Source organism: Stegostoma tigrinum, chromosome 29, assembly GCF_030684315.1.
Source record: "Stegostoma tigrinum isolate sSteTig4 chromosome 29, sSteTig4.hap1, whole genome shotgun sequence".
Lineage (NCBI taxonomy): Eukaryota > Metazoa > Chordata > Chondrichthyes > Orectolobiformes > Stegostomatidae > Stegostoma > Stegostoma tigrinum.
In genome coordinates, this window is record NC_081382.1 from 20,321,154 (window position 1) to 20,334,889 (window position 13,736).

A 13,736-nucleotide genomic window follows, 5' to 3' on the forward strand; every position below is an offset into this window, starting at 1 on the left:
AAATAAGTCCAAAGTGGAAATTTAAAAAAAAAACTTGAAATTTATAGATAATATAATATTGAATACTGACAATATTGAAGGAAAATTTTTAATGGTTCAGGTCAGCTAGGAATAAAAAAAACAAATTCTCCTTGGAATCTTTATTGTCAAAATTGCATGAAAATTTGGTGTGAGCAAGTTCTCTAAATTTAACTTGAGTTTAGATCAAAAGACGGGAAAATATTCATACTGTAACTCATTAGAAAGTGGTCAGATAATCCATTAATATGACACAAAAAATGATGAGCAAAGTGCTTTAATCAACTCTGCCTGCATTATATGAAAAATAAAACGTGTTCAAACAGAATGAAGTAAATCTTCTCTGGAAAGCAATTTGTACCCTTCACAACAGTGTATTGGTGGGAATAAATGCAAGAACGATTTCACCTTTCTGCTGGGCATAAATTTGGGCAGATCTGGAAAGTTCTCATCTGGTCATCAGCAAAATTGAGAAGTCAAATGTTTCAAAGCTTTACCTGTTGATATAATTTGCCATTTCAATCATTCTACAATTTTGAGTAGTCCATTCAATCTCTGAATAATACCGACTAAAATTGCCTAATTTATTATGATAGCTGCCCAGTGCATACTGAAGCTACTGGCTTAACAAATGAGGAATTTCTCTTTCTTTGAATTGTGTCATTTATACAGTTCGGCCAGTGGTCTGGTATCATGCTTTTCGTGGTCTTCTCTTTTAAATGGAGAAGTTTATTTCTCAGGTGGTCAACTCTCAGATTGTCTAGTCTCCTGGATACTGCTGCGAGCAACTCAGGAGAAGGTGAAACACAAAAACAGGATGTGTTGGAAAAGCTTAGTAGGTCGAACAGTATCTGTGGAGAGAAATCATTGTTAACATTTGGGTCGAGTGACCCTTCCTCAGAAATGATGGTATTTAGGAAAATGTCAACTAATATGCAGAAGATAAAGTGGGGGAGGGGGTAAGGAGTAAAGGATAGGTAGGGACAGAACCCAAGAGAGAGAAAACAGTTGGACAGGCAGAGGGGTGGTTAATGATCTTGCTAGGAGAGTGAATAACTGTTAATGGGACAAAAACAAAGTTGCTGGAAAAGCTCAGATAGCAAAGGTGTAGAGCTGGATGAACAGCAGGCCAAGCAGCATCAGAGGAGCAGGAAGGCTGACGTTTCGGGCCTAGAGCCTTCTTCAGAAGTGGCCCATTTCTGAAGAAGAGTCTAGGCCAGAAACATCAGCCTTCCTGCTTGACCTGCTGTGTTCATCCAGCTCTACACCTTGTTATCTCAGATTCTTCAGCATCCGCAGTTCCTACTATCTACTGCTGGAAAGGCTCAGCAGGTCTGGCAGCATCTGCAAAGGAGAAAACAGAGTTAACGTTTCAGGTCCGGTGAACTTTCATAGAACTGATGGTGGCTGGGCAAATGTCAGTTTATATGCAGAAAATAGGGAGGTGGGTGGGGTAGGGAGTAAACGATAGGATAGAGCCCAAAGAGAGAAAAAGACAGTTGGACAGACAAAGGAGTTGCTAATGATCAGGCTGGGAGGGGGAGTAGTTGTTAATGGGGACTGTTAGTGACTAACAACAGGGGGTGTATAGTGACAGGGTATGTGGTAACAGAGCCTGGCGTGTGGGGCGGTGGGCTGGGACATGGAAGAATTTAGGCTCTAAAATTATTGAACTCAATATAGAGTCCAGAGGCTTGTAGGGTCCCCAAGTGGACCCTACTGATTCTGTTCTTTGTTTCTGATTTGTTCCTGATTTACAGCATCCGCAGTTCTTTTAGTTTTTAACTGTTAATGGAGGCTGTTAGTGACTAATAATGGATGGTGTGTAATAGCAGTCTATGTGATAACAAGGCCTGATGTGTGGGGGCTGGGATAAGGACATGGGAGAGCTCAAGTACTACAGTTATTGAGCTGGATATTCAGTCCGGAAGGCTGCAGGGTCCCCAGGGCCTCTCTGTCTCCATGTCGGGCAACCACCTAGAAACCAATATCTATTTCAAGCCCGCCGTCACCCATAGCTACCTAGAATACACCTCCTCCCACCCACCTTCCTGTAAAAATGCTATCCCCTATACCGAACTGGTTCGCTTCCGCCGCATCTGCTCCCAGGATGAGGCATTCCACTCCCGTACATCTCAGATGTCCTCATTTTTCAAGGACCGCAAACTCTCTACCTCTCCCTGCAGTGGTCGAGAACACCCCCTCAATCAATGCTCCCGCGTTTCCCGCAACTCATCCCTCACACCCCGTCCCCGCAATAACAACCAAAAAAGAATCCCCCTCATCCTCACGTATCACCCCACCAACCTCCGGATCCAACGCTTCATCCTCCAACACTTCCGCCATCTGCAATCCGACCCCACCACCAAAGACGTTTTTCCCTCCCTGCCCTTGTTTGCCTTCCGGAGAGACCATTCTCTCTGGGAGCCCCTTGCCCGCTCCACACTCCCCTCCAGCCTCACCACACCCGGCACTTGTCCCTGCAACCGCAGGAAGTGCTATACCGGCCCCCACGCCTCTCCCCTCACTCCCATCCCAGGCCCCAAGAAGACTTTCCACATCAAGCCAATGTTCACCTGCACATCTGCTAATGTGGTATACTGCATCCGCTGTTGGGGCACCCTCTACATCGGGGAAACCAAGTGGAAGCATGGGGACCACTTTGCAGAACACCTATGCTCAGTTCGCAATAAACAACTGCACCTCTCAGTCGCGAACCATTTCAACTCCCCCTCCCATTCCTTGGACGACATATCCATCCTGAGCCTCCTGCAGTGCCACAACGATGCCACCCGAAGGTTGCAGAAATAGCAACTCACATTCTGCTTGGGAACCCTGCAGCCCAATGGTATCAATGTGGATTTCACAAGCTTCAAAATCTCCCCTCCCCCAACACATCCCAAAACCAGCCCAGCTCGTCCCTGCCTCCCTAACCTGTCCTTCCTCTCAACTATCCCCTCCTCCCACCTCAAGTCGCACCCCATTTCCTTCCCACTAACCTCATCCCTCCCCCTTGACCTGTCCGTCCTCCCTATCTACTCCGTACCTCCCCACCTACACTCACCTCTACAGGCTCCATCCCCGCCCCTTAAACCTGTCTGTCCCTTCTCCACTTATCTTCTCCTCTATCCATCTTCAATCTGCCTCTCCCTATTTATTTCTGAACCCTCTTACCCTCCCCCATTTCTGATGAAAGGTCTAGGCCCACAACGTCAGCTTCCCTGCTCCTAAGATGCTGCTTGGCCTGCTGTGTTCATCCAGCTCTACACCTTATCTCTCCCCAGGTGGAAAACAAGGTGCTGCTCTTCCAGCTTGCTCTGAGCTTTGCTGGAACACTGCAGCCAGGGAACAGGATGGTGTGTTAAAGTTGCAGGCAATTGGAAGCTCAGTCTTGTATACAGGCAGAATGTATGTGTACTGCCAAGCGGTCACCCAGTCCATGTTTCATTTCCCCAACGTAGAAGAGACCACATTATGAGCAGCAAATGCAGTAGACCCAGATTGCATGACGGGCAGGTAAAGTCACAACTAATGCATTTTGTTATAAAGGGGAGGTTGAACCCTCTGATAATTAAAATTGAAATACAAGCCCCTGATCTGTTCCTGCGGGAGTGTTTAATTAAACCCAAAATACCCAGAGAAGCTCTCCTCATCTCACCTAATCCATTAAAATGTAGTGATTAAATGAAAGGAAATCCCTGATATTCATTTTATAAGCAACAAGTAACAATTTATTTATTTAACCCTAACAGTGAACAAATTAACAGAACTGCGAACAAATTGAACAATTCCACTTTAACTACTAACTATTCATGAACAGAACAAAATTCTACTGGTATGCTGTCCCAATCAACACAAGTCCCAAGTGACAAGAAAACTAAATTAAAGCTTAGGCTGTCTAACAGGGTGTGTCCTTTGCAATGTTCTGCCTTCTTCATTGTCTCTCCAGTCATAAATGCTGTTCTTCCACTGATCCTTCTATCAGGGATGTTTTCTCAGTAAATTCATCTACGAGGACTTTTGGCTATAAGTCCTGTGGTACCTTTTATGGATAGATGGTGCTTTCTCAGAGAGCTTAGAGATTTCTGTGACAGCTAGATGTTTATTCCTTCTGATGGTGGTTTGCTCTCCCCTAATTTTCAAAAACCTTTTTATCTCGCTTAGATGACATATCAGTTTTATTGCAATAACACTGGTCCATGATTGTCAAAACCATCAGATTTAAATTGAATTGGTTTTCAGTCTCAAATTGCTTGGTTTAAATCAATTGGCTGATTTTTAAGCTAGTTGCCAAAATATCAAAACAAACCTAAGATTTCCAATTGCACAACCAATTAATGCACATTTCAATTTCAGCTTCTCTGGGTATTTTGGGTTGAATTAAACACTCCCGCAGGAACAGATCAGGGGCTTGTATTTCAATTTTAATTATCAGGGGGTTCAACGTCCCCTTTATAACAACATGCATTAGTTGTGACTTTACCAGTATCTGAAGGTGAGTTTAGGGTGATGGCTTTTTGAATGTAGATGTTTGTATCAGTTTTGAATTTTTTTTTATTATTTGCTTATGCGTTTGTCTTGTACCAATTTACATTCTATGGTATCTAGGAAATTGATGCTTTTCATGTGTGTTGTGGTTTTTTGTTTAATGGAGAGATAATTATTACCGAGAATGTTGATGAGTTCTAATTCTATTTCTGCAGGAGTCTAAATACTGCATTTGTTCACTTAAATACATTGTTACTACGTCATTGTTAGTATACCACTGCATCAAATAAATGAGCCAGTGTGAATGAAAAAGTAGGCCCAGAGGAACTCAACAATTTGTGAAGAATTATGGTGATATGGTGTTTTGTAAGAAACCTACATGTACTGAAAAGAAAACACCATTTTTGAATACATGTCTTTACAGACTTTTTAAAGTTCTAGTCAATGGTGAAATATCAGTTTGAAATAAAGGTTCCAAAGTAACAATGTGATCACTAACAATCACATTCCCTATTCACCCAGATCATTTACCACGAAGGCACAGCCAGCCACAGAAATTTCCAGGAGATGTATGTGAATTCTGCTTTGCTTGATAAGCTTTGAGCAACATGAAAAGTAAAGTGATCTGCCCACTTTATTTAGCTTTCCATTCTCCCCTCAAATATCTAATCACAACTAGAAAACTTACCCTTTCAGAAAGATCATGTAGAAAGGAAGTTGACGCGAGATTTGGAGACGAATTTCATAATTAAATTGTTTCTAGCCTGTTATTGTCTTTGAGGAATATTGTCTCCCTGGCCTAATCACTGGCAGATTTACTAACAATTCTACTGTAAGTAATCAACATGTCAATCTGCAATCAGTATATTTGCACACATTGAAAATCAATCCTGTACCTTAAATGAATGACTAACGAAACAGTGCAGAAGCATTTTATTGGCTTCTATTTCAAGTGTCATTTTGGGTAGGCCGAGTGCATCTAGCTGATATATCCAGCCATTTTCAGCAAGATATTTCACAGACATATAATGGTTAGTTAACCCTGAAATATTGCATTAGGTGGTGAAGCAAACAGAATCAAGAGTTTGCTGCCCCTATCATAGAAATTCTAGTCAAAATGTTGGATGAAAATAGTGACTAAACTTATAGGAGTAACTAAAGGTTAGATATTAGAAACACAAATTTAGGAGCTTTCCTGATGACTACATTGGATAAAAACACAGTCAGTATCTAAACCACTGGGGAATCTTCTTACATTTTAAAAGTTTAGTTTTTTTTTATTTTAAAAATGTACCTTATTCATAAAAGTCTTTATGCACATGCACAGTTACTGTAGAGTCTTCGCACATGAATAACAGACAAACATTGGCATTCCCTGCAGTTGCAAAAAAATCCATGGTATTTATTTCTTGTACAGGACTATATTACATACATTTGAGGCACCAAGACAGTATGCTAACTGAATGGACTCCCATAGAACTTTTGGCAGAAAGCCTTGGCTTTACTGTGTCCCTCAGCATGTAGTCCTGGACCTTGAAGTGTGGCAGTTTGCAACACTGAATCAAGGTGCAGTCAATATTTGTCTCCGTGTGCATTCCAGGAAACGGCCTGTAGAGCACCAATTCCTGCATCAGGCAGCTGCTCAGGATGAACTTTGACAAAAACAAAGAAAGGGCCTGATGAAGGGTCTATGCCCAAAACGTCAGCTTTTGCGGTCCTAAGATGCTGCTTGGCCTGCTGTGTTCATCCAGCTCCACGCTTTGTTATAAAGGGCCTTTACTGATCTCCAGTATACATGAAATTAGTTAACCTAAGCCGGGATAGCAGTAAGCATGCAATTCATACATCAGGACGCAAATAAGACTTGTGTACCTAGGGTAATTAGAAAAATTCATAAAGGATTCCTGGTTCTGATCACAACCCATCAATTCAATCTGGAAATATACATGTGGAGGTTTGGTAAGGATTGAATTAGGTTTGGCTAGATTACTCTTTGTAATATGTGACAGCATCATTGAAAATTTTGGTTTAGCATGAGAAACAGCCACTTGATTGAGGCAGAAGGCACACAACACAGAGATGTGTGGTTAAAAAAAAGCATTCCTTTTATGTCTGAAGGGAACAGAACAAATTGAAAATGCTTTAATGTATTCTTTCCCTTTAAGAATAGGGGAGTGGCTAATAATTGTATAATCAATATGCTATAGTGCTGCAGCTGGTGAGCTGCTGTGAAATAAAGACTATTTAGACTATCTAAACCCACTACACAACCTCCTTAGTTGGGCTACACATTCTTTTATATGAAATGAGACTGGATGAAACGAAGGAAACTGGAATATTTGAGTAAAATGCTGGCATTGTGTGTCTTCTAGAGGCTAAAATACTGATATTGTGCTTCCAAACCCTCAGGCATTCCCACACATTCCTACTCGAACACTATATTTTTGCCAGTCTGGTGCCTCACAAAAGCTCCTCACCAAAGAACATTTCCCACAAAATATTCAGGCAAACCAGGAAACACCTCAACAAGTTTTTGTTTGGAAATCAATGCTTTCACATTTTAGACCTCCGATAAGGCAATGCAGGATCCAGTTTCTGAAAAACCAGATAAAGTGTGCTGATTAAAAATGACTGCTTTATTAAACTAACAGATTCTTACCTTCTCCATGCTATATTGTTTGAATTGGTCTTTTTATTAATTTCATATTTAATAAGCTGGTAGTAATAACTGTAGTACAGTAATCTTATTCCTGTATTGTATTTTCTATGTTCTATATGTTCTTGGTCAACTAAACCAAAAAAAAATCTGTATTGTGATGATTAGTCCAAGGACTACAAGGAAAATGCAATACTGCAAAAAAAACTAAATGTCATGGAAATCCTGCAAGGCATCTAAATAACATCAAATATTTTAAAATATCAGTTCTTAAATGGTACAGCAGCCCAAAATGCTCAGCTCTAGGACCCAATGCGTTTGTTTTCAATTTTTAAGTTGATGCGAATAGTTGAATGGATTGTGAGTAAAAGAACCACACTTGTAGCTGTAGCCCAGTAGTTCACAACTCATAAATTATGTAGTTAAAGGTGATCTTTCAAAACATCCATCAGTGGCTTTTCTCACATTTTAAGGGCTGATAAAGTCCAGAGAAAAGGATTCTTTTCGTCATAGTATTAACTGTCTCTTTTTTGAGCCTAAAACATTCTAGTCAGTCTGATTTTTATGCTTCTTCTGTGATGTACCACCTGGAACCAAACAAGCTGCTCCTAAGACTCCAGCTGATTTATTCTGTAATGCACATTGAGGTGAGGTCAACAGAAATGCTGCCACCAACTTTTCTACTTCCTGTTACTGTGCGAAAATCATCTAGTCCCTGCTTGGGCTTCCCTATTGTGGCACAGCAGACATTATACACACTATATTGTGAAGGGTCAAGGTTTCAAGCTCATGCCAAGTTGTCAATTGCCCTTCTCTTCAACACTTGCTGAGTCTCATTTGCTTCTTATGCATTTTGTCAAAACATCCAGCATTTGTGGACTTTAACAGCTAGGCGAACATAATATTTTTATCCCTACTTGAACAATAGTTAAATCAAATCAATATAACGTCATTATTCTCTGTTTAATTGTAAAGTATACAGACCTTTGTGTATGAACTCAGAGTCAGTAACCATGCCTCACATTCATTTTAGGAACAGTATATGGAACAAACTCCATACATGGATCATTGTTCTGACAGAATCAAATTTCTGATTTAATTGGACTTTGATAGCTTCTGATCACAGAGCTGTTTGCATTCTTCACTTGGTATGTCACCAGTCATAAGAAACATGATGCACAACCAATAGCATCCTTCACCAGAGCGGAGAACGAATCATTACCTTGTTTACGTGTGTAACTGCTGGTAGGTTACTCTAAATGATATTTGGACAAGATCTAAAACATTACCAATGAACCCATCTCCTTAGATGGTTAGCTGACTGTAAAAACAGTGATAGAGAAAATACTTTTGACTGTGGAGAATCTTAATCTATGTAATGTTGTGTTTCAACTAATGAGAAAAGTAATAGCTGAAAATTGTGCACAAGTGGTTTTTGTTTAAAATAGGCAGGCTGAATTTTTTTTAATGCTGTAATGTATCTCTTATCTACAACAGCCCCTCCAGTCTATTAGAGGGGCTCCTACGTATACCATCTCTGGACTGTCTGCATATACTATCCCTTTCTTCTCATTTTCACATTTACAAGTTACTTGATAACAAAGTCATGATATTAAACATGCTGTGCAGAAAGCTTAGATCTTGTTGTAAAGTAAGATTAAGACAAAGTTATCTATTGATCTTAAATGAAACATATATTTCAAAAGGAAGGCATAAGTCAGGGTGTGATGTAATATTCTCTAATTTCCTGGATAACTGCCGCTCCAAAACCACTCAGGAATTTCAATACTGGCCAGAACAAAGCAGCCCACTTGATTGAAACCCAATCTAACACCTTTAAATTCACCCACTCCACCACTGAAGTACATTGCCAACAATGTGTATCACCTGCAAGGTATACAACAGCAAGTTACCAAGGTTCCTTCAACAGCACATTCCAAACCCACAAGAGAACATGATCAGCAAATGCACAAGAACATCACGATCTGTAAATATCTCTTCAAGTCATGCATTAATCTGACTTGGAACTATATCACCACTTCTTCATTGTCACTAGATCAAAATCCTGGAACTCACTTCCTAACAGCACTATGACTGTACCTACCCCCGTATAATGTACCAGTTCAAGATGACAGCTCACAACTACATTCCTGAAAGCAACTGGAGATGGGCAATGAATAGTGGCATATCCAGCCCATGAAACATTTTAAAAAGCACAATCTTGTAGTAAGGACCAAGTTTTCTTCATATCAATCATAAGCAGGATTTACATAGGTTTCACATTGGAACTAACAATAGCACAGTGACAGGCAGCTGAAGTAGATATGTAAGCGGACGAATAGTGTGAGCTGTACTGTCCATTTAGCTTATGTTACACCTCACATGGGAGCTCCTGGGCACAAATGGTAAATCATACTTAATTGTCCAGCACTCTGAACTCCCAGCTGGGTGATCTCTTTCCCTCTCTCTCCCTTTGAAACAAGCTTCAAAACAAATATTCACCATAATAAAAGTTACTTATAAAAATATGATGTTAAAATTTCACGTTATTTTAGTTTCAAAATGCAAAATTATTTTGGTCATAAGTCCAAAACATCAGTAGCTTTCTGAATCTAATATAGGGCAAAATGAAAATACTACACAAGCAATAAATGCACTTTGTGCCTCAGGGAATATTTGTGACGCTGTAGCAAATGGATTATTACCTTGATTGTTAAAAACAGACAAAACTAGTTCCAAGAATTTGTCAATATTGTATTGATAAACATTTCTCAATTAATACTCCAAAATCTGTGAAGTCCATAATAGTTTAGGTAATGCTACTGATCATTTACAATGCTCTAATTTAACTATACGTTTATACATTAAAGGTAAATTTGAAACAACTGCATGACCAAAAAGATAATCTCATATTGAAGAATGCAATGCTACACTTTTATTAAACAGGTCCACAAACAGAAAGGTTTTCTAGGGAACAATGCAAAGTCATTTTACTATATCTGAAGACAAAAAGGCGGAAAATATTGAAAAATACCTTAAAGGCAGCACAAAAGCATGAGCAATCCTGATTTTGTCTTAGGCCGTTTGAAGAGTATATGGTGCAATTTGAATTCAAAAACATTTGCTAATTCATGTTCAGGCCATCTGAGACTATAGGAAAGATTCTGATTGTCACAATATTTGTAAAATGAATAGTCAAATGCATTAGCCAAGCCAACAGTCAGAAGTATGTTACGGACGCAAATCATTGGAAAGAGGATATTACAGCAAGAGTTTCCATTTTAGATGCAATCAGAAATTTATGCAGATATTGCTGTTAGTTTATGTAAAGTGATTCCTTTTTCCTGAGGTTTCCACTCAACCATATTTGTATACAATGGATCATAATTTCTGCCATGCACCACAGCAACTGGAGAGCATCTTTGCATATTATTTTGTCTTTAAACTGGTACTGGTTTAATCAATTTTGGATGAATCACATTGAAAAAAAACAGCACCACCTATTGGGAATTTTTGCCCAAAAGGTAAACCAGTTTGTAACTTTGGAGTTAAAAATCCAATCTAATGTAATACTCTGAGGCTCAAAGTATATCATACCTGAAATAGGATTGAAGATCAGAAGTGAATTTAGGGGACAAATAAGCATTAAATAATCATATCTAAAGACCAAATTAGTACTTTAAATTCACTACGAGACATTTGTTATTAAAAAAATACAGCGAAACACATTCTTTAACAAATGTTTCTCATTTATTTACCATACTATTATTCAGCAGCATCAATAATTACAGTAGAAATAAAATGACCTATTTGACAGGGTTAAGGTAATTTAAAAACTTTCGGTGTGTGCGACCATGGGACAAGTGTTACTACACAGCAATTTTCTTTTCCTGTTTTGTTTTGGTAGAAGAGGGAACAGTGTCAAATTCTCTTGTATATTGCATTTTCACCCTTGTAGCCATTCTTCCATCCTAAACCCATGGAGGAAGCCCTGGGAGATTAAATGCAGGATATCTTAGTCATACCTAATCCTGCTTTTATCAAAGTTCATATGTATGTTTTTCAGCTGAAGACCTATAGATGACGAAGCAAATTAAGAGCTCTGGGTGTTGGCCATGTAGAAATAAGCTAACTAAATATAGATTCTGTGACTTTCTGACCTGGACTGATCATTGCTGCAGTGAATATTGTCTTTTTCCACAAGGCTATTGGGGGAGTTAATTAGATTACTTTTATTAATGCAATAAAAAGTATGCATTTTATACTGGTATACTACCTGACACATTCAAAGTTGCACTTCAAACACATTTATTAGGATGAAGCCAAAGGGTATTACAAAGTTTCAGTAATGTCATAAAATTCTAAGCTATTTGACAAACTTCACGAGTAATTTTTATGTCCAGTTTCATTACACTGGAGACGCAGAGAACATGGTGCTGAGCTCAAGATTATGTCAGATAACCTCAACAGACCTCGAACAGTTTGTATTCCAGCGTTGCAGCAAGGCCTGACGCCAGGTCATGATGTCATGATAGTGTCAAAGATACTCATGAAACTTGACTGCAACAAGGAAGTGGCAATATAACACTAGCTTAAACTGTGGTTTTACTTACGTGCCACGGCACATATTTTACTCAATATCTGACAGGCCTTTTGTGTTTATGTACTAAACATTTGAGTTGAATATCAACTGTATATTTTTCACATAGCATATCCTCGCATCAAAAATTCCTCTAGCAAAAATGGTGTACGGACGTTCTGCGCCCACAGGCAGAAACCAGCGTTTCTGTAAAATACAAGTATTTAATTCATTGTGTATATAAAACAGTCAACCGCTTATGTCAATTTGCTACTCTGATTCCTAAACAAGTCATATTTAAAGCATTTTAATTCTGAGGTACATGGATAGACGTGAATGGCCACCCGCTGATCACCTCATCTGAATGTGATTGTGAGGAGGCAGTAATGACAGAAAGACAGCAAACAAGTGTGTGTATGACAGAGACACAGAAATAAAATGAATTGAAAAAAAAATCTACAATGGGCAAGGTTACGCCTTGCTTGCTTACGTTTTATTCTCGCCAATTCCCATTGTTTTGAACAGAGTAAGGAATCTACATGTGTAGTATTAATGGAACCAGATTACAGTATCCTTCAATGCTATGGATACTGTCAGCGCCACTGAACAAGCACAGCTAAACACGAGCAAACATCGTTGATCCTGTGTATATTATACTCATTTATTTGCCGTTTGTTACAAGTAAGCTGCATGTTGCTAATTCAAACCTGTCTGCTGCCTATACTTGCTGGTGTAAATCGAAACATTACCCCAGCCTTGGTCATGCCGCTTACTAACCATCTTAATAATGCATCCATACTACAGTCAGGTTACCAGCACTACAATAAAACGGAGTGGGGTGTGGTGTGATTTTTAACCAAAAAAGACCTCACCTTGTGATTCCATCCATTCCCAGTCGGCGGTAGGTGTAATGGTAGTGGCTTGTGTTGTTACAATAGTAGAAGGTACTGTTGATGTTGCAAACGATCTTTCCGTAGCAGTGGAGATCTCCTGAAAACTGGTAGTATTGAGGAAGTCTAGTGGGGTTGTGACATTGTATCCCTCTGTGGTATTCCATCCAACTCTGCCGGCTGCTTCTCTCAGTCCAGGCAATGCCAAGCACATCATTATCAACGCAAATTTCCCCACCATCGACAACATTGCAGTTTCGGTCTCAGGTTTTAATTCCTGGAATCGATGGTTTATTCCCGTTCAGACAAAAACAAGGTGTGTGATCAGAATTGCCGAGTGTCAAAAGCAGCGTGTTTCCCTTGCAGCCGCATTTCGTACTGGAGCTGACGGTGAATTCCCACCCCCCTCCCCTGCTCCCGGGATTTGATGTCAATCCCACCCTGAGCAGGCAGCCGGCGGAGCTCCCGACCCTTTCCCGTCCCCGCCTCTCCGCCTGATTGACACCGCTGCTTCGCCAACCAAGCCTGTGAACTCTGCACACACGTCCAATTGGGGTTGTAAATAGTCGGCCAATCCGGTGTTCGCTGGGAGGTAGGCTTTCCTACAGAAGCAAGTTGAGTTGACGGTAGTGGGACGTTACTTTCCGGCTGTCACACGCCAGAACGGGAACTTCCACAACAAACCAGAAAGTAAATACGGTCAAAGGCCATCAGCATTTACTCTTAGCAGTTGAATCATGGGGGATGGGGGGGGGCGGGTGACGGCGATATGTATTATCTAGGTTTTCTAGCAAGCTGCCATGTGGCAGCTTTGAAACAGACGTGTTGAAAGGCATTGGTGAATTTCTCCTCCAATCTTTAAATTCTTATTTAATATTGGCCTGTCCGGAGGTGAAATTTGGCAACACCTATCTGCCTTCAACAGTTTTTTAAAAATAAATTTTGTGTCAAATTTGTTAATGAAGCAAAATCACATGGAGAAGATTTGTATTGTTTTAACCATACAAAAAAAACGTTAATCGGGAAAGCGTGGCAGGTCATTCAACACCTTTTGGGGAGGACTGGTAAATTCTGGTTTCAGATTTAGACCCTGTCTCACATTTTC

The 13,736-nt window shown here is 39.9% G+C and overlaps 1 protein-coding gene across 2 annotated transcripts in view; it reads right to left on the minus strand.

Moving 5' to 3' along the window:
- The window catches only part of LOC125465487 (multiple epidermal growth factor-like domains protein 9), a 307,302-nt gene extending 294,194 nt beyond the window's left edge, over positions 1–13,108 (minus strand). Inside the window, exon 1 of one of the 2 annotated variants that reach the window (XM_059638230.1) lies at positions 12,614–13,108. In XM_059638230.1, coding sequence (XP_059494213.1) covers positions 12,614–12,881 — 268 coding nt within the window. In that variant the 5' untranslated portion in view covers positions 12,882–13,108. The remainder of the gene's footprint in view (positions 1–12,613) is intronic. The other variant, XM_048559081.2, reaches the window with a different exon arrangement.
- Between the last annotated feature and the right edge of the window lie 628 nt (positions 13,109–13,736).